The 22,546-nt window shown below is 34.7% G+C and overlaps 1 protein-coding gene across 1 annotated transcript in view; it reads right to left on the bottom strand.

Moving 5' to 3' along the window:
• Positions 1-4,320: 4,320 nt before the first annotated feature.
• Tnks2 (tankyrase 2) overlaps positions 4,321-22,546 on the bottom strand; it is a 72,752-nt gene continuing 54,526 nt past the window's right edge. The window contains exons 20-30 of the mRNA XM_048801784.1: positions 22,035-22,144; positions 21,184-21,372; positions 18,972-19,224; positions 17,675-17,757; positions 16,319-16,439; positions 14,878-14,975; positions 13,750-13,824; positions 11,193-11,298; positions 9,671-9,857; positions 7,334-7,490; positions 4,321-6,681 (exon numbers count right to left, since the gene is read on the bottom strand). Of these exons, the coding sequence (XP_048657741.1) occupies positions 6,619-6,681; positions 7,334-7,490; positions 9,671-9,857; positions 11,193-11,298; positions 13,750-13,824; positions 14,878-14,975; positions 16,319-16,439; positions 17,675-17,757; positions 18,972-19,224; positions 21,184-21,372; positions 22,035-22,144 (1,442 nt within the window). The 3' untranslated portion in view covers positions 4,321-6,618. The remainder of the gene's footprint in view (positions 6,682-7,333; positions 7,491-9,670; positions 9,858-11,192; positions 11,299-13,749; positions 13,825-14,877; positions 14,976-16,318; positions 16,440-17,674; positions 17,758-18,971; positions 19,225-21,183; positions 21,373-22,034; positions 22,145-22,546) is intronic.

The following is a 22,546-nucleotide window of genomic DNA, read 5'->3' as shown; positions in this document are numbered from 1 at the left end:
TTTGTTTTTTTGGTGCTTATCTTGTTGAGCTCTTTATATACCCTAGAGATTAGAGCTCTATCTGATGTGTGAGGGGTAAAAATTTATTCCCAGGATGTAGGCTCTCTATTCACCTCACAGATTATTTCTTTTGCTAAGAAACTTTTTAGTTTGAATCCATCCCATTTGTTGATTTTTGGTTTTAATTCTTATGCTATAGGAGTCTTATTAAGGAAGTTGGGGCCTAATCCCACATGAAGATTAGGGCCTACTCTTTCTTCTATTAGATGCAGAGTCTCTGGTAAATTCCTAGGTCCTTGATCCATTTTGAGTTAACTTTTGTGCATGGTGAGAGATAGGGATTCAGTTTCATTTTGTTGCATATGGATTTCCAGTTTTCCCAGCACCCTTTGTTGAAGATACTATCCTTTCTCCAGTACATGCTTTTGGCACCTTTGTCTAATATAAGATAGTTGTAATTTTGTGGGTTAGCCTCTGTGTCCTCTATTCTGTACCACTGGTCTATCAACCTGTTTTGGTACCAGGGATTGAACCTAGGGGCACTTAACCATACAACCACATTCCCAGCCCTTTTTGTGTTTTGAGACAGGTCTCACTAAGTTGCTTAGGGCTTCACTAAGTTGCTGAGGCTGGCTTTGAACTCATAATCTTCCTGCCTCAGCTTACTGAGTTGCTGGGGTTATAGGTATGCACCATTGAGCACAAGTATTTTTTAAAAAAATAATGAAAAACTGTGGGAACACCAAAAATATTCATAAGATGGGTGAGTATAAAGTTAATTAAAAAAAGATTGATATTTGGCCCTCTTAAGATTTCATTAGAACAAAAGGACTAGTGGTTAAAAGTTTTAAAATTCCTGACAACTGGGAAAACTGAAACCTAGTCCTGAGTGTTCAGTGAAATGTTAAGTATGATAAATAGTTAACTGCCAAGTACAGTAGCCTTTCTACTTACAAATAAGAAGCAGTTGTAAGGGTTGGAGATATAACTCTATGATAGAGTGTTTACCTTATCAAGCAGGAAGTCCTAGGTTCAATCTCCAGTACCACAAAAACAAATTTAAAAAGAGGCTTAACACTTTCATCATTTCCCAATTCTATTATGCTCATTTGTGGTTTCTCTTCCTGCTGGTGTTGTTCTACTAGATTTTGTTTGCAGGTATTTTAAAGAATTGTGCATTAACAGCCATTCTTTTAGTATTACCCTATTGCTGTACTTTGAAAATTGGAGGCTTGTGGCTCAGGAGCCTGAGGCAGGAGGATCGCAAGTTCAAAGCCAGCCTCAGCAAAAGCAAGGTGCTAAATAACTCAGTGAGAGCCTATCTCTAAATAAAATAGGAAAGAAGGCTGGGGATGTGGCTCAATGGTTGAGTGCTCTGAGTTCACCCTCACCCTGCCAAAATTGGAACTTGTTTTTTTCCACTCTAGAACAGTTGAACATTGAAACTATCTGCTCATTACTTAATGGGCTCTCAGAATTTACTTATGTAACTCTTCCAGGAATTGTTTGGGACCATTTTTTGATAGCATCTCTCTGTTTCTTCCTTGGCATCTGGTTTATTTTGCTCTTTTCTGGGGTTCTGATAATTTATGCTTTACTAAAATACTACCCTAGGATTTATCTAAGGTACATTTCCAAATTTATTGGCACAGAGAAGAGCAAAATCCTTCAAAGTTCTTTAAAAAATTTTCTCTATACTTGTGGTTACAGAGATAGGGTCTTGCTAGATTTCCTAAACTGGTGCTGAACCTGTGATCCTCCTGCCTCAGCCTCCCAAGCCATTGGGATTACAAGAGTGTGCCACAAAGCCCAACCCATTTTAATATTTTACATCGTAAATTTATTTTTCTTGATTATCTTATCTATTTTATTTCCTTAAAATGCAATTTTTGTGTTCATTTTTTCTACTTGTTTTTCTTTTCTTTTTTCCCCTTGTAGTGCTGGGGATTAAACACAGGGGCACTTTACCACTGAGCTATATCCCTTTTAATTTTTTGAGACAAGGTCTTATTTAGTCATCCAGGCTGTCCTTAAATTTGCAGTCCTCCTGCCTCAGTCTCTCAAGTAGCCGGAATTACAGGTGTTTGCCACCATACCTGGTCTAATGGTTCCTATTCCTTCTTTTACCCTGGTCCACCATCACTTAAAAACATTACTATTCTGGGACTGGAGTTGTAGCTCAGCAGTGGAGCGCTTATCTAGCACATGTGAGGTGCTGGACTCAATCCTCAGCACCACATATAAATAAAATGAATGTATTGTGTCCACCTACAACAACAAAATATTTTAAAAAATTATTATTCCATAGTTATTATGCTACTTTGTGGGATGCCAATCTTCCAATATTGTGTCTATTGACTTGTGTTCCAAACGAACTGCTGTGAATTTTGGATGACAGTGTCTGTGGGGCTTGTTTTTACTCTAGGAAGACATGCAGCTTGGGTTTGGGTATGTTTTCCTTGTCCAACCAGGTTGTCAGGTTCTCAGCAACTAGGGATTTATATTTGGCCCTCTTAAGATTTCATTAGAACAAAGGGACTAGTGGTTAAAAGTTTTAAAATTCCTGACAACTGGGAAAACTGAAGCCTAGTCCTGAGTGTTCAGTGAAATGTTAAGTATGATAAATAGTTAACTGCCAAGTACAAAGCTTAGTGGTATATATGAATGATCATTTAGTTCTCGAAATAACCCTGAGGTAATAAGCACAATCAAACTTATAGATTATGTAATTTATTTGAGATCAAGATTGCACAGTTGGCAAGGAGTAGGAATTCAAATTCAGATCCATCTGACCAACCAATCACTTAATCACTATTTGTTCACTCACTCAACAAAAAATTTACTGAGGTACTATATGCCAGACTGCTAGGTGTTAGTTCCATTGATATACAAAACAGATAGCGTTGTGAAACCTTTCAAATGATTTTCGAAGAATTTTTTTCTTAATTTCTTATCTGCTACAGACCAATATTTTTGTAAATATTAAATAAATATATTGCAGGAACATCAAGTTGTTTAAAAAGTTTATTCCCTCCCCGCTTTTTTTGTGATGTTGAGGATCAAACTCAGAGCTTTCATTGTGTACTACACTGAGCTACACCCCCAGCCCTGTCTTTACTTTTTATATTCGTCTCTCTCCAAGGGCAGGTAATAAAGAGTTCGCAGACCCATAGCCATAGGCAGACCACACTTTTGTATAGCAATGATCAACATTATGTTGGCTATTTTGGGAGCTGGGTATATCTGTGTCATGGGGAGGACGACTGTGAGTGGATGACGAAGTGAATGAGTGACAAAGACATTTCTAATAATGGTGTCTTGTACTGTGAACAAAAAAACTTCTTAAGTAGAGTATAATTATTTTAGGTCACAGCCTGCCTGTTCTAGGAAGCATAATGTGGTGTAGTGGGACTCAGAAGACAGAAATAGGCCATGTTACAATCTAACTTTATAGAAATCTGACAGTTCTCCTAGTTGCTTAGTACTATTTCTCCTACTTGCTTCCTCTGTCACTCTAGTCCTCTAATAGGACAGGACAGTAGGTAAAGGCACAGTCAGGAGTACTAATCATAAGAGCTTTGGGAAATTTATTTGCATGTTTTCTTGCTTCATTAACCTGCAAACAATTGGATCACATCATACATTGGCATGCACGCTTAGGAAATAGTAAACATTTCAATATTATCTTAAATGAAGCAGGAAGATAAAAGATAAAGCTGCTGAAATGTATTTCAAAGTCAGACTTAAGAATTATTTGCACCATCATTCTCTTATTATGGACAGTAAAGAATTGATCACACACGGTCACTTAGCATATTGAAATATAAAATACATAACACTATTATACTTTCTTTTAAGAGAAAAAAAATACCACTAACTTCGAGATTTAGAAGCTTATCAGTAATGTTTTTATATGGCATAGAAAAGAAAAATATATTCCTTTTTATAAGTTAAAAAGACTGATTTCCAGGAATGAGTTTTAAGGTTTAACTGAAAGTTGTGTTGGATGGTCTAAATGTCTAAAAGCATCTTACAGCTATTTTTTTCCGGGTGGTCTTCCGCATTAAACTCAGGGTCTTGCACATGCTAGGCAAGTGCTCTACCAATGAGCTATACCGCAGCCCATAGCTATTTTAATCTTAATGTATCTGAGTACACATGGCCACAACATTCAATATTTTAGACTTTAAACTGTACTCTTAATCACTATTACTTAGAACTACACGTTGATTTCTATTTGTGGTCGTTATAATCTCAATCCATTTTCTCAAAGACCATTCAACACGTTTATACTACACCAGTAATTAACATGCTACCCAGTAAAACAAGTGAACAGTTTATTAAGAATTAAATGAGGGGGTATGGAATGTGATACAGTACAAGACACTCAAGATGGGTATAATATTACTACTCACACAAAAAAATTAAATCTCACTTAAAAAAAAAAATCACAAGAAAAAAGAGAAAGCAATTCCATCATTTTAAAAGTAAGATATTTCATGCAAAGCACTAAAAAATTCCCCCCAAATCCCAATCTCCCAATAAACAAAAAGCTACCCGAAAATATTGCCATGCTAACATATTAACCACAATATAATCATTCATGGAAAAACACACTAAGTAAGCAATGGATTAGATGAAATAACACAGTTCACAATATTGTAAACTTATAGACCACAATGGTTTACATGACACACAAATCCAAAATTACTCAAAGGGTGAGTGATATGGCCTAAATGTTGATAACAAGATATGTAAATATAAATCCATTAATTCATCTCATTATTCTCTAATTATAAAACCTAGAGGCCTAGAGAACCTGAAAAATGTATAGAAAATTTGGCATACTCCATTTGTATTCTTAGAAATGACTTTAGGATCATATTTGCAATTAGTAGAGAGCTGTATAAAAGCATTTCAAGGTCAAGATTTGACCTCTTAACTAATGATCACAATTTATATCATAGAGATGACTCCACAAATGCATTTACTTTGACTCTTATTCAGAACAAGAAACATGACTTTCTAGCACTTTATATACAGGTTACTGCAAAGGCCAGTTAATTTAGAGACTGAATAAAATGTAAAACAAAGGTGAATTGACACAGAGAGTGAAGTGGAACGTCCTCATTGATAAGGGCTTAGGTGGATAAAAATCTTTCCTTGACTTCTGAGGGAGCTAGAACAGGTAAAATAGAATGCCAAGCCATTATGCATGTTTCTATACCAGGATGCCCAAGTATGCTTTGTAGAAAAGATAATTTCACTTCTGAAAATAGGAATGGCATTTTATGGAATAGCAATTCCCTCCACAGCTGCCAAACTGGACACAAGTTTGGTCACCACGTGGTGCACAAATGAAAGCATATTTCCAATTAAGCACTGTGTTATACAGAGGCAACCCAGGATCAGAAAGTACCTGTCTCAATGCACTTGCCCATTCAGGGGCCAAGGAAAGACTGAGACATTTACATTCATGGTTCTGGGTTCAGTTTACCCATGATGTATAGATTGGCTATAAATATAACAATAAGATTAAAAAAAAAAAGAGCATAAACAAACAACACTTAGGATAAAAAAATTACCCACTCCTATTTGCTATCCTCCTCCCTTTAGATTTAAGGTAATTAGAACCAATCAGGCAATTATCCAGGATTACTTTTTTCCAACTCTGAAATTTAATTTCCTATTTACATTCCATGAAAAGAATACCATAATTGTTCAAAAGTTAAGATTTAACCTCTCTACAAAAACAGAAGCATTTGCTCTAATTGTCACAGAATGACACTGGAAAAATTTCCTAAGTAAAACCTAGAGTTTGAGGCCAGAAAAGAAGCTTCTTTAATAACCAGGACCTATCATAGTTAAGAGCTCTTTGGAATGTGTGTCTAATACATACAAAGGCATCACAAATTAAATCCCCAGAGTATTCATAATGTTCTTAAATGAGAAAGATTTCTAATGAGAGAGAAATGCTTTCATCAGTAAATTAAATCTGATAAATTAATCTTTGCCAACTAAGTTTCTACTAACAACTCAACATAGCCTCTGGAATCAAATATAAAGATCACTCAATCAGTATAATGCAAGATGAAGTACAGATGAGCAATACATATGAAAAATTTTGTAAACCGCTGTAGTTCTAAAACAGTAGATTTATATTACAAAGCAATGTAAATAAATATTGGGCTAGTACAAAAGCTCTTATTTACAGTTTTACAAATGAAATTGTATTCAGTGTAAATGCTGTGTTTTAAAGAACACAGTACTGTATTAGTAAAATGAGTTCTGTTGAGGGCATTACAGTTTCTGTTAGAATCAATGCATGACGTATAAAAGGTTCAAGTTAACTGTTTATAATTCGGTACAGACAAACCCAGTTTAAACTGGAATGGCATCTGTTAAAGTGCTGAAAAACAGGAAATATTTAGAAAACACTGTACATTATTAAAGCTTTATCAAGTCAGAATGTTAAATTTCTTTCACATTTTTTATCCTTTTGCCATAGGTCTGGAAGCAAGATGAATTTTTCCAGCAAAGGAGAAAAACTTAAGAGGCCACCAGCTGCTTCGGTGATTTTAGGTTTAGGGGAATTAGTTTCCTTCCTCAAACAACTATTTATCCATCAACCATACCTTCAGGCCTCACAATCTGGTAGGTAATTAAATATTCAGGATAAGCCTAGAAGAGAAAGATTAATTCAAATATAGATAAACAAAACTTTTTGAAAGATAAAGAGAACTTCCTTAAGGATTCCTAATCTTTAGGGAGGAGGTCCTAAATTAGCCTTATAGATCAGAATCATCTAGGGCCCTTTCTCAAAACATCCTAACCTTAACTCCAGTTAATCATCCCTTAAATTCTCAATCAGCAGGTCTAAGTTAATATTAACTACATGCTTGTTTTTATTAACTGAAGTGATTCCAATACCTATCCCCTACTGAGAATGCTGTTCTAGAACAAGTTTTCACTCAGAGCAGGAAAAAAATTATATACTTCTGAGCTACAGATAGATTTTTTTTTGTGTGTGTGTGTGGGTCTGGGGATTGAATCCAGGGCCTTGCACATACAAGGTAAGCACTCTACCAATTGAGCTATATGTCCAGCCCTAGATTTAACTTATTGAAAGCAGAATTTTGGTTAGAAAGAAAAAACACAGTAGTTAGTTCTTATTTGTAACTTCTCAAGCCTGTAATTATTCCCAAATAAAAATTTCAAAAAAATCTAGTTCTCAAAGAAATATGTTTTGTCAATATAAGAGATGGTAAGATTAAGAGATTAGTAAGAAGTTGAAAAGTCACACTTTTGAAGATAACAAATAAAATGGAATTACCTGTTCTCCTCTATAAATGACATATTCAGCTAATGCTAGGCCATTTACACTGGGCCGACCAGTGACTGAGTGATGACCTGGAGGAGAGTGTGCCATCTTCATTGCACTGAACTGCAGAAAAGACTTTCCCAAGGTTACCCGACAAAAGAGCAGCTGCCTATAACATAAAAAGGAAAAGATCAGCCTGGAGACAAAATTCATACACCAACATAACAATTTTTTTTGTATGTGTGTCTATACTAAAAAAATCCATTTACATATAAACACAACTGTTTGCTTTGCTCTGCTATGGATAGAACTCAGGTCCTTGAGACAGGTAGGCAAGAGTTTTACCACTGAGCTACATCCCAACTGCTAAATACCTGTTTTTATCATTTTATCTTCAAAAGAACTTTGTAAGATTACCTTCTACTACTCTTTTTCCTTTTTTTTTTTTGGTACTGGGTATTGAACCCAGAGGCACCTGAACACTGAACTACATCCCAGCCCATTTAATTTTTTATTTTGAGACAGAAATTCACTAAGTTGGTTAGGGCTTCATTAAGTTGCTGCCTCAGCCTCCTGAGATGCTGGGATTACAGGTGTGTGCCACTGTCCCAACTTCTACTGCTCTTACTAGTGAAAGAAATCTGTCCATTTAGTTAATTCTTATTTTAACTACAAGACTGAAAAATGGAGTAACTACCATTTTATCTTTATTCCAGTAAAAACACAAATTTTTTATTTTGAGACATGGTCCTGCTAAGTTGCAGGCATGTGCCACTGTGCCCAGCTTGTGTACTGCTTTTCTTACTCAACTTAGTTTTTTTGAGTTTTGGCCACAAATCTAGTTTATTCACTTTATTGCTTTTGGGATACATTTATTTCCAGATAATCAAACATTTTAAATGGTGATGTACTACAACATTGCTTACTACTAGTAATCAGAACTATTTAGCCTCCAGACTATATATAACAAGTAAAAACAGCATTCAGCTTATAGGATCCTGGGAAATTACAAGTTTCCTAAACAGTCCAATTTATGATCTAAAATAGAAGGGGTGGGAGGTCATGAACATGAATCCCTCTGTACATTTAGGGGGAAAATAACAACAAGAATAAAACAAATATACTACCACTAGCTTGTTCTCTCCAGGACTGCAGCTTTTCACCTTGGTGTAATTTTGCATTACTGGGGTTTGAATCAAGCACCCTACCACCGAATGATATCCCCATCCCTTTTTATTTTTTAATTTTGAAATATGGTCTTGCTAAATTACCCAGGCTGGCCTCAAATCTGTGACTATCCTGCCTCAGCCTCCCAAATGGCTGGGATTACAAAGTGTGTATGGTGAAATTCAAGTGAGTTTTAATTATCTCTCTTCCAGTAGCAATATTATTAACTGGGGATCCAGGATCATATTATAGTGGAAAGGAGACTCCTTCAAGCATTACAAAAAATGATTGAACTTGCCAAGTAATGCCATCTAACATGTGAATATTACATTATTATTTGCAGTGCTGGGAATCAAACCAAGGGCCTGTGCATGCTAGGCAAGAGCTCTACCACTAAGCTACATCCTAGCCCCCACTACTAAATTTTTAGAGTCCAAAGTCTGTAATAAAAAATAAATATATAGGACTGGGGTTGTAGCTCAGTGGTAGAGTGTGCCTGGCACATGTGAGGCACTGGGTTTGATCCTCAGCACCATAAAAAAATAAATTTAAAAAAATATGCACATATGTGTGTGTATGTATGTGTGTGTGTGTGTATATATATGTAAATATGTATATATATAAAATATATATGATAGAGACTTTATCATATATATACTTATATATAAGTATATATATAAGTATATATATGATAAAGTCTCTTTCGTACCCAAAGTTCTTTTCTTTTTATTTTTTAGTACTGGGATTGAATCCAGGGCCTTGAACATACTAAATAAGTACTCTACCATTAAGTTACATCCCCAACCCTTTTTAACAATCTTATTTTGAGACAAGGTCTAAGTTGCTTAGACTAGTCCCAAACTTGTGATCTTCCTGTCTCAGTCTCCCAATATTATTTTCTACTCAGTATTCTTTTATTATTTTTTATTATTAGAACATCAGGTGTTCTAATGAGTAAATGAGTTAAACAGGTCAACTGCTGAGAATCATGCTTGGCCTGTACAGGTCATTTAGTAATATCAATTATTATAATTGGTGAGAAGGCCAAAACAATGTAAAATACATCTCGTGTAGATACCTAAAGTTGTCAGACATAATGCCCTGTCCCCTAAACTTTCCAAATATGTAATCAGTTCTTATCTGATTCTTATCAAAATAAATGACAACAAGTGAGTCTCTTACCTGTGGCAAATGTAACAAGATCTATCTTTGTGAACTGGACATCCAGTACCTCCTCCAATTCCATATACATACTGATTGCTTTTGGAAGAGTTTTCAGCAAAATAAATCCCAGCTCCAAACATGCCACCTATATACGCATGCCTTTCATCAAAGCCTTTATGGATAATTGCATTCACAAAGGGAGACCCTGAAATACACATAAATTGGTAACAACAATTTGAAAATTTATCTTAGAAAAAGCTAAGTCCTCTTAGAAGTTTCTAATTAATTAATTAACTATTATTATTATTTTTTGGTGCCAGGGCCTTACATATACTAGCCAAGTGCTCTGCCTCTAAGCCATACATACACATAACCCTAGAAGGTAGATCCTTAAACATGTAACGACATAGTACTAGCACAATAAAGCTAAAACAAAAAGGAGTAAAAAGTTAACTGTCAGCTGTTTCAATCAAACTAGTGATTAATCAAAATCAGCGCCCCTTGTTTGTCAAGGGACAAAGAAACACACTGAATTTCACATAACAGAAATACAGATAAATTACTCAGAATAGGATGCATACATTTTTTTATAGGTGATTTCCAGGCTTTTATTTTAGAATAAAGAAATCCTAATGTCAATTAGTGTTTTCAATAGGGTGAGTGGTTAAGATGCCAAAGGACAGATTTACTAAAAAACAGATTACCTGAAATATCAATGCAAGAGTTATTAGATTCCAGTTCCCAAATTCATGCAAATCCAGAATGAAGTCTCATAATTCATCTAGTATAGCAAGCTGAATGCAAAAAGTTTTACAATGTTGCCTACTATCTGCATTTTTTCTAGATATCAAAAGTGGCCTAAGGAGTCTGTGTCATATTCTCTTCTTTACACCTCTTGTCCTGTCTTCCATCATCTGCTACACAAGATTTATATTCATCTATAAACGCAGCACTTTTTCCTTTGTATGTCAAGAAAAGGGCTGCAGCCAGAGGAAGTTGTGGGAACCAGACCAGGGAGTGGAGGGAGGATGGGGGTGGGAAAACCTAAACTAACAGAGGTAAGTGATTAATCAAAATCAATACCCCTTTTTATCAAGGGACAGTAAAATATGTTAAATTCCACTTGACAGAAATACAGACAAATTAACTCAGAGAGGATGCAGCACACGTTCTTTACAGGTGATTCCAGGCTTTATTTTAATTCCATCAAGTAGTTAAAAGCGTAAAATCTATTCCCAGTGTGATATTAGGCAAAACTCATTACATAAAGGGGGGGGGGGGAACCAACCATGAATAGTTGACATTCCTATTTCTGTTTTTCCATCATGTAATCTTATTTATAAACAATCCATTATAAAATATACCAATTCAAAACAACTTGACATAAATGTAAGTATAAAAGTTAGAGAAATATTGGGTGTATTTATAAAAATGACAGGTAGAATATAGATGCATTATTATTCTGTATTATTCTGTATCTGACAAAACCTATACTAATGTGGAGGAGCACTGTAGTAGGGTTGGGGGAAAGTAATCTTACCATGAAATAGCATTCTTTCATTTGCATGATTGTGGTTTTCTTCAGAAACTTCTTTTCTCCGGTGAGTGTATCGTTCCCACAGTTTCTTATTACAAACTTTCTGAATCTATAAAAAATAAACCAGAAAAATAAAATCTTTAGGTCTTAGTAACTACCTACTTCTTCATCTTTTTTTTTTTAATATTTATTCTTAAGTTTTTTTTTTTAGGTGGATACAACATCTTTATTTTACATTTATGTGGTGCTGAGGATCGAACCCAGTGCCTTGTGCATGCTAGGCGAGCACTCTACCTCTGAGCCACAACCCCAAGCCCCTACTTCTTTATCTTAACCAAAAGTTGGGCCATATATTTAGCCAAAAGGGAGGCACAACTTCTTTCTAAAATGTAATATATATATATTAGTCAACTAAAATTATTATGTCTTAACCATAAAGCTGGGAGTATAGCTTTATTTTAAAAATCAACAACTTCAAAGAGAAAAAGGCTACATACACATGGCCATACATGAAGGGATCAAGAATACTGTTAACTGATTAAAATATCCCAACTTTGGGTTGGGGCTGTGGCTTAGTGGTGGAGCACTTACCTCATGCATATGAGGCACTGGGTTCAATCCTAAGCATCACAATAAACAAACAAACAAACAAATAAATAAAAAAAGGTATTGTGTCCATCTACAACTAAAGCATAAAATATTTAAAAAAACTTCAATTTTAAAATTATCTAAATTTCAAATTATTGCTAAAATAAAAAATAATTACCAAATATTTTTAAATATATATATTTTTTTGTTGTCAATGGACCTTTATTTATTTACATGTGGTGCTGAGAATTGAACCCAGTGCTTCACACATGCTAGGGAAGCACTGTACCACTGAGCCACAACCCCAGCCCCCAAAATTGTTTTAAAAATGCATCTAAATCAAACATGCCGAGTTCTATAATGTATTAGGAAGAGAACAGTGATCTTTTTTCCCCCTACTGTATCTGGCTCAAAGTGCCCACTAAGTCTGTTTTTAATAAAAAAAAAAATATTTGAAGTAGTCACACACAAAAAAAACATTCTTAAAATGCAAACACACACTCCTATTCCTCCTTTTATCTTCCAATTTCAAAAATTTTTGTCTGGAAAAGATTTAAAGATGAATGCAGGTCTCATTTGTTGGTCAAAACTCACAATCCTAGTGTTGTTGTTTTAGCTGTTTTAAAGATGATACAGCCCCCTGGTGGTCCCTAGAGCATACCCGGGAGCTGATGAGTTCTAGTTTGGCTCAACACAATTCAAAATATTGCCACAGCCATAATCAAGGACCCTAACTGGCAAAGCCAGATCTTATTTATGTATAAAAAAGGAATAAAAATAAACCATTTTATCACTGAAAAAAATTTAAGTATTTCACTAAAATACCTTTATAAAAGGAGGAAAACATCTTTCTCAAATCCAAATATAGTACTTTAGAAATCAAACATGCTTAACAAAACGTCTACACATAACAATGATCCCTTACTTCCATAATGTGTTCTAAATCATCGGATTTCTGATAGTATGACCACAGCAAACTAAAAATATTCAATATACATTCCCTATCTCAAAAATATCAATCTAATATTATAATAGTATATTAGTTGATACAAATCACTGAATTTTAAACTTATGTATTAGGAATACATTTGCCTGATATTCTAGCCTTAAGTCCAATTTTTACAATTACTGTTAAAAATATATCAATGTAGTTAGTACAAAATTATGATGCATCTCAAGTGGTGTATGCAGTTCTTGATTGCTATAACTAAAGGAAAGTACAACAACACTGGAAAAGGTCCTGAGAAGAGTAATTGAAATCAGTTAAGAGAGTCTTATTGTCTTAACTGATTTCAATTACTTAACTGATTTCAATTAACATGGCTACATACCACCATAACAACAGCAGTCTATTATTACTATGAAAGTGGAGACTTTGTCATAAACCACACAAAATTTCAGCTTTCTTACAATAAAATACATTAATAGTACTCCATATATTTAAAGTCCTTTTAATAAAGTTTGGATCTGGAATGAACCCCAGTGTTTCTCTTCTTTGCTTCCTGGCTGCCATGAGCTGAGCAGCTTTCCTCTGCCACATCCTTTTGCCATGGTATTCTGCCTTTCCTCAGGTCCAGAGCAATGGAACCAGCCAACTATAAACTGAAACTTCTAAAACTGTAAAGCAAAATAGATCTTTCTTCCTTTAAATTGTTATTGTTGGGTATTTCGGTCACAGTGATAAAAAGCTATCTAATATAGTCTTCAACCTACTGGATTTATCATTATCCTAACTTAACTCCTTAACTTCATTATGTTCAAAAAGAAATGAATTATTATTGGGCTATTAAAAATAGTAGAAGGACTTTGAGGATCTTTACTTTCCAAGGATATAGTCTTCCCCATAATAATCCTCGATGCCATGTCAAAGAACTATTAGGCTAGATAGATCATTATGTTCTTACCAGTTACTTGATGTTTAAGGTTTTGGAAACTATGGTCCCAGGAAACTCTATTTTCACTAATTTATTACCTTGAGAATATTGTATCTGTTGAAGATGCCACCTGCATGACCACCATCTCTGTGTTCTCGAACTGTACTTTGCATCTGATGGAAAAATAAATGTGTTAGCCTTTTTTTTTTTTTTTGTCTTCAAATTTCATTTCATAGGTCTTAACCCATATTTAACTTTGAACAACTCTGGTAGTGGAACAATTNGGAGGGAGGGAGTGAGGGAGGGAGGGAGAGAGAGAGAGAGAGAGAGATTTTTTAGTTTTCAGCGGACACAACATCTTTGTTTGTATGTGGTGCTGAGGATCAAACCCAGGCTGCACGCATGCCAGGCGGGCGCGCTACCGCTTGAGCCACATCCCCAGCCCATGTGTTAGCCTTTATGTCTTTTTTGATTTGGGAAACATGCAACTTGATTCATCTGATTTTACTTTTGAGAATACAAGATAGGAAGTAACTATTAACCAATCATCCTAAAAACCATATTTACAGGTGAAAATTATGTAAAATCAAAGAAAAAGAAAATGCAAGGTGAATTAAACATATAAAAGCATACAAAAAGCAAAATGTTTTGCTCTGATTTTATCCTAATAAAGCACAATATGTATTTCACTGACAGTTGAAGTTTCTTGAGTTTTAGAATTAAATATCTTTAAACTTTGTATCTTTGTGCTCAATTCATACACATAAAGCATGTGTTACTCAAAGTGTAAGGAGGACAATGTTCAAAGATTTCAGTAGATTCTAAAGATCTTTGGAAGGAACACTAGAAGAAAATTTTCCTGGATAAACAGTATCTACTTGTTCTGGGCTTTGTCTGAGTCTCTAGGCTTTGTAATTGTTCTAATTAAAGGACAGAATGTTAGCATTTTCTTTCAAATGAAAGAAAACTCTTTATCCAACAGAATTTTGTGTCAGTATCAACTGTAGTGTTGAATCAAGTAACTGGAATTGAACTTTATGGTGGGAATGGGCCTTAAATCTTAAATGCTTATTTTCAGCTTTCCAGGTGGCAAAAAGAGGAATGATTTTCAAAACCATACTGTATGTCCGAATAGGTCTGGAAACCTCCAGGCAATTTAGCAAACAGAACTAACAATATATGTGACTGAGCTATCTTTTCCATTTATTTAAGGAATATGAACATACCTCTTCCTCCACAGACTGAAACTCTTTATCATCAGGAGACAGATCTATGAGAATTGTTCCACTACCAGAGTTGTTCAAAGTTAAATATGGGTTAAGACCTATGAAATGAAATTTGAAGACAAAAAAAAAAAAAAAGCCAGTAAAACAACACCAACCAAAAATAAGCACCTGAATAATTTGATGCTTACTATTGATTTAAAAAAAAATGTTTTTTTTTTTAATAGCTGTAGATGCACAGCATGCCTTTACTTGTGTATTTTTTTAATGTGGTGCTGAGGATTGAACCCAGTGCCTCCCACATGGAAGGCAAGCGCTCTGCCACTGAGCTACAGCCCCAGCCTTTACTACTAATTTTTATAAAATTTTTTTAGACAAGGTCTGGAGCTAAGGTTGACCTCAAACTTGTGATCCCCTTTCCTTAGCCTCCTGAATAGCCAGGGTTACAGGCATATACTGCAGCACCCACCTTAGCTTACTACCATTTTTAACAACTTTTAAATTTTGGAACATATACTTGATAGGACGGCTGTATCCTTTACCCATCTTTCCCATTGGTTTTATACCACTTCATGTAACCATAGTACAAGTGTCAGACTTCACTCGGATTTCACTAGTTTTCCTACCAATGTCGTTTTTTTTTTTTCCAGGATACCACACTACCACACTGCATTCAGATTACTAATTTTTGATCAGATAAGGTGTTAAGAGTTTTGTGGGAATACTTTAGAAAATCCTTTTCTTCTTTGTCTGGAACACATTTTTCCCCCTATTACTTCCTTTACCAACAGTGCAGCAGTTATATGGCCAGAACTTCAATTATAGGATGCTTCTGGCCTCAGCATAAACTCCCTCCAGTTTAACAATGAAACTAAAATGTGGTTTTTAACACCTAAAACAATACACCTTTTAATAACCAGATCTGGTAAATAGGAAGTGTTAATACCTGTTGAGTGAATGCAACTTGCCTTTTCCTTAATTACTAACATAAATGAGAAATAAAAATATCATCCAACTTTGTTTCATTTAATTTCCTTAGATGTAACATTATTTTCCAGTATTTTTATTTCAAGTGCTTTGAATTTTAGTTGTGTGAGAGACTTACTATATTATTTCACGGGCTAGCTTACTACCTAGTCATTATCTGTTATATTGGCATTATATATAAGATACTTAAGTTTCAGGTTGTTTAGAGTCACAAAATTTAAGAGCTAGAGTAACTTCACAAATCATCTCATTTTAACTTCAATTTTCAGGAACTAAAGAAATCCTCAAATTTCTGAATGGCCTACTAATTAATTAGGCTCACAAAGAGCTGAGAAAGTTTAGCAGCTGAGAAAGTTTAAACAGCTTCTTACAAACTTTTATATTATCACTTAGTATACCAAAGGCTGCCTTTATGTAAACTAATAAACTGGTAACAACAATTATGAAAATGAAATACCTTGTTGCCCAGAGATAAGTCTTTCAACTCCTTTAATTAGTTTGTGTCTATGTCCATAAGCATTGATTCCAATCTCCTTTAGCTCCTTGTGTCCCATGTCAACCAATACATCCAAAGTGATCTTACAAAAGAGAATGAAACTATTTATAGAGTGCTTATTCATTTGTTGGACATTCATCTTATATTGGTATTTTCATAATAAATTATTCATGCATTTGCTTCAAATTATTTTAGATAGCTCTGATACGAAAATAAATCCTTCACTAAGCTGAAATTAACTAAAAAGCTGGAGCAAAAATGTTGAGTCATGAATGTACCTTCAAATTAACCACACTGAGGTATATAATTTCTTCTCTATGATACTGTGTCATGAATTGAGGATCCTGGGCATGCTAAGGAAATGCTCTACAACTGAGCTACAACTTGGGCCCCCATTTCATCTCTTCTACTATATTTTTCCATCACTCCTTAACATCCAACCTGTTTACAAAATGGCTTCAATAGTTTCCCCAGAGTTTGGACTATGTTAAAGCAGTACTTACGTATCACTGTTCAAACTAACCCTTTTACCTAAAATATATTATTCTCACTTGATGAAACTGAAGTCATTCAATCCTATTTTATCTATATACCTTCTAAGAAACTATCCCTGAATAGTCCAGAGTTCATGGTAATTTTTTCCTTCTTTGAATTTCTTAAATCTAAGCCACACAAAACCTTAAACTTTTCATATGGTCTTCTAGTTCCAAAACAAGATTGAAAGCTTCTTTGGATACAAGCCTACAGTAACTATATTTTCTGAAAAACAACAACAAAAATCAGTCACTGTATCCTGGCAGAATACTTTAAATTGGAACTACCCAGAAAAATCCAGATGTGCAGATGGCATATTTATATACCTTCCCATAGCAGCTGACAAAATATAGGTGGTGACTGACACAACAGAATTGAACAAACAGAATCCACAGGTAACTTAATTTGAGAACTGATTAAGATAAACCTGTCATTCAAGAAAGCTATTTTATTACTACATGAGAGTCAGTTTTTATGGTCTGATAGGAAAAATGGAAAATTCCAACACCAAGCCAAATTAGAAGAGGAACTGATTTCCAGTCCTACAAAAAATATTCTTGGGGCCAGGAGTGTAGCTCAGTAGTAGCATGTGCTTAGCCTGCACAAGGCCCTAGCTTCAATCCCTAGCAACAAACAAACAACAAAAACAAACTTCAAAACCAAAACCCAATGAAACCATTCTCTCCCCAATAGTTTACAAGGCTCAAGGTATTTCAAGTATATCCTAATTTTTCCTTAGGTTTTCAAAAACACTAAACTAAGCAATACAATTAATCTACTTACCTGTTCTCTCTCAAATATATCCATTAGGTGCTCAAGTCCAAGATTCCTTACAAATTGAGTTATGCTAAAATCTACTCCTGGAACTGGGGAAGGGGGAAAGCAGAACAAAATTTCACATAATAATGTACAGTACATAACAATAAAGGTTTTTGATGTTCCTATTTACTTGGAGTAAGTAAGTATGAAGCAAAATATAGTCCCTTAGGATAGAATACTGTATGTAACATTAAAAATTGCTAAGACAGACCTATAAAATTTCAACATCATAACAGTTAATCTATGAGACCTTTTGTTGGGTAGAGGCTCAGATCCTGGCAGATGGAAGACTCAAGACATTTGTATCTGGAGGCAGCAACAGCCCCTAACCTTTAGTTCCAGCCCCATTTTGCCCCAGCCAGTTCCATTTAGCCCCCTGAGCCATTTCTATAGGCCTTTTTTATATGCAGGCCAGACAAAGGTGGCACACTGCCAACAGGTTGCATAAGTAGGCATGTTCACAAGAAATGTTTATGACCTTGAGTACATACGCTGAATCAGTGTGTTCATGCCTTAACTATATACTTTAAATATAGCTGGCTGGAACCCTCCATGTGAGAGCCTAACTCTAGTCATTTTGGGCCTGCCCAAAAACTTCTCAGAAAGAAACAAAAAACAAAGCATAAAACAAAACAAAACAAAAGTCTCACTTTTTGTTTTAAACTTTAATTTTATTTATTTATTTAAAAAAATTTTTTTTTAGTACCAGGAATTGAATTCAGGGCACTCAACCACTAAGCCACATGCCCAGCCCTATTTTGTATTTTATTTAGAGACAGGATCTCACTGAGTTGCTTAGCACCTTGCTGTTGCTGAGGCTGGCTTTGAACTCGAGATCCTCCTACCTCAGCCTCCTGAGCCACTGAGATTACAGGCATGAACCATTACATTTTATTTTTAATTGTATCTTTAAAATCAACAAAACTCTTACTTTCAGGCTGTAAGTTCCTTTACAAAAAGTTTATGAAAACAAGTTCATCATTCTTACACAGGATAAGCTGAATTTTGACATCTAAAAAATTTATACTTAAACAGTAGGTGGCAACAATAAGACTCATCAACTTTCAATGTGAAAGGCAAAACTTTCATTATGAATTCTATTAATAATGTAAAGAAAACCACAAAGGGCAAAACTTATAGTCTGTGTTAATTGATTTGATATTAATAATTGTATTTAAGGCTAAAAAGTACTTTCAAGCATTCCAAATGAGAAATATGGGGCTTATGATACCAGTTAAGTTATTTTTATACAATGTCTCACCTTCCTTTCTCTCCAAACTGGAAGCACCCTCTGTTCCACTTGAACTAACTACTGATGACAGTTCAGAAAAACTCCCAGATAAGTTGTCAAGACTGCTGGCTGCAGAAAGGCTTGATGGGCTGGATGGACCTGAAGACAGAGCATCTGCAGTGGCTCCTGGGCTTCTCATGCCATTGAGCAGTTGAGGTTTATAACATGAAGGTAGAGCGGAAGGAGGCATGGCTGCTGTAAGGAGAGCACTGACATCATCTGCCTAGGGTACATTTAAAAGAGATAAAATCTGTCACAGGCAAGTTTTAAAATTCTATTATAGCTAACAGAATGCAGTTAAAAATATGACAGTACACAGCAACTGTGCCTTAGAACTGGCAAAAAACTGGTAAGTACTTGATTGTTTTAAAAGTGAAGCAAACAGAATGATATTCAGCTATATTATTATTGATTATAATAAGAATATCCCTTCTAGATCAAATATAATCAAAATAAAACTATTAAATGGGGCAAACAATGAAAAAATTATAACTCTGACATCTTGATTAAAAGGCAATGATACTAATTACAAAAATATCTATTTTAAAAGGTCTTTACAACCTTATTACAATTACTCTGAAATAAGAAATTCACACTACATATGAAACTTCACCAAAGAGAATTATGTTTGCTTTTCTTAGAAAACATTCAGTGATATCTCTGTTTCTCAAAATTAAAAGATGTTTTTGTTTTGGTAACAAAGATAATCAATCTTAATCAAATCAGCCAGAATGGGGGGGGGGGGGGGAAAGCCCTAAACTGACCAGTACATTAATTTGTTTCATTAGTGACATATAATCATTCTTTCACAGTGATCAATTCAGATACTAAGAAACAAACATTTAGCATAAAGTACTTTTTTTTTAAAAAAACATTTATTTTTTAGTTGTAGGTGGACACAATACCTTTATTTTTCTTTTTATGTGGTGCTGAGGATCAAACCCAGTGCCTCATGCATGCTAGGCAAGTGCTCTTCCTCTGAGCCACAATTCTAGCCCCGAAGTACTTGTTTTCACGGTCATTTTTACTGCCTATTCCAATCCTCCTCATCTTCCCTTTCAATCTGTGCATTCTTGTGAAACTCACTGCTTGTATATAACATTTGTTTATAATAGCAGTATCATTTATTGTGTGCTTTTTCTGTACCAAATACTGTTCTAAGGACTTTAAATATATTACCTTATGTAATTCTCATACTGACCAGATATACTCCATCTCTTATAGTTGATGTATCTAAGGCCTAGAAGCTAGACAACTTGTATGACTGTACAACTCTAAGTGATAGAGCTGGAATTCTAGTCCAGGTCTGTTTGACAAGACTGTGAATATTCTCTACAGCATTCTATTTCACTGTCACTATCACTTAATACTATCTGGTAAATGAAAACATGGGTTTACTTCTAAAGTAGCATGGAACTGAAAAGATGATTTCCTAGAAAAACAATGCTGCAAATGCAGTTGGTTTTCAGCCTGCTGAGAAAAATCTACTTAAACCTCAAATGAAGCTGAACTAAATCATCTTCTCATTGTATTGAAACAACAAAATCTCTTTCAGTAGAAAACAGTTTTAAGACTCTTCTTCCTTTCCATCTCAAAAGTGTTTCTTCTTCCTTTTCCTTTACTGCTCTGGTTAATGTACTGAGTGGGAGAGACAAGAGACCCATGGTTTGTACTATCTTGCACTGTATGCACAGTAACAGCATTTATGGAGGGCCTGGGATTGGTTGTTGTTTTTTTTTTTTTTTTTTTTTGGTACTGGGAATTGAACCCAGGGCACTCAAACACTGAGCCACATTCCTATCCCTTTCTGTATTTTATTTAGAGATAGGTCTTGTTAAGTTGCTTGGAGCTTTGCTAAATTGCTCAGGTTGGCTTTGATCCTCCTACCTCAGCCTCTCAAGTTGCTCAGTGTATAGGAGTGCGCCACAGTGCCCTGGCCTGGAATTGTTTTGTTTCTCCACTATGTAAGCAGTTTTAGTGCTCTTTTCCCCATCTCCAAAGTACAAAATAGTATAGTACTATATAACTGATATCATACCAAAGAGATCCTGAAGAGTGGGCTAAAAACCATATTTTGCCACATTCACTATGAAGACTTTTTTTTTTTTTTTTAAAACATATATCAAGTGAATTTTAAAAGGTCAGGCAAGCATTGAGATTTTTCCAAGAGCCCATCACTTACTGAAACTAAATCTAAAGGTGTTTGTCCTTCCTGATTTTTAAGAGTAGGATCAGCTCCGTGGGCCAACAATAAAGCACAAAGCTGTGTTCGTCCCTTTTGGGCTGCTTCATGCAAAGGTGTGAAAGCCCATTTGTCCGTGGCATTGACACATGCATTATACTTTATTAGTAAAGCTGCCACATCTACATGCTGTAAAAGAAAATACTTCTGTTACAGTCTGAAACATTATCACATTTTAGTTCTTAAGAAGAAACTAGTTCTGTACCTACCCCCATATTTTCAAACTAACTTTGGAAATGAAAAGTAAAGCTGTTTCTCTCCAATATCATAACTTACGGGTAGTTGTTTAAAAATTATAGTAGCTATTTCAGTAACTTGAGAGACTAGAAAATAGTTAAGAATTCTACAGAGTTGGAAGCAACTTTAATGACTTTTAACTTAATCTTGTGTTATAACTGCTGAATATCAATGTATAAACTAACACATTCTTTAATTATTCAAACTTTATCACTGACATTGGTTAATAATGATAACATCCTTGATTGTTTTAAGATAGGAGCGTACATCTCAATCTCTACAGATTCCTGTGAAACACTGAGTTTTCTGGGCACCAAAAAATAAATAAAACAAAACCACCATCTCACCGAAACTAAGAGACAGGTGAAAAGGAAGGTAATAAAACAAGTGACAACAAATTGAAAACTAAAATTTGGAACTTATTTGAACTTTATAGTTACTTCCTTGAAAATAAGAAACTCAAACAAAATTTCATATGAACTGCAATACTGACTTTCACATTGAAAATTCCATAGGATTTTTTTTTTTTTTTTTTTAAAGACAACATAACTTACCCCATAAGATGCTGCATTATGTAAAGGAATAAGTCCTCCTTTGTCTTGAGCATTCACATCAGCTCCATGTTGTAACAAATACTCTGCAACTTCTAAATTATTATAACCAGCTAATTTAGAAAAGAAGTAACATTACTTTTACTTATAAATTTAAAAAAGTCCAACATAAACTCACACAGCTATAAATATTTATACAGCACAGACATCACTGGAAAAAAAAAAGATTTTTATATAAATCTGAAATTCTTGAGTCCACAAAAATTTATCTTTTTGAAAAAATTTCCCACTGGCCTCAAAAGTTGGAAGCTTTTGGTGATAACATCCATTTGTTTTAGAGACTTTCAGAATTATATTGATTGATTTGCTTATATTTTGCCATTTAAAACCTGCCTTTCTGTTTACTACAACTTCCTAACCTCAGGTCCATGGTTTCAAAAGGCTGCAAGTCATAGACATCCAATCATAAAAAGTCATGTTAGGAATACAAGTAGCTGTAAGGCAGGAGGAAGCAC

Source organism: Marmota marmota, unplaced genomic scaffold (genome assembly GCF_001458135.2).
Source record: "Marmota marmota marmota unplaced genomic scaffold, marMar, whole genome shotgun sequence".
NCBI lineage: Eukaryota > Metazoa > Chordata > Mammalia > Rodentia > Sciuridae > Marmota > Marmota marmota.
The sequence above is the reverse complement of the archived record's forward strand: the minus strand, read 5'-3'. Positions and strand labels throughout refer to the sequence as shown.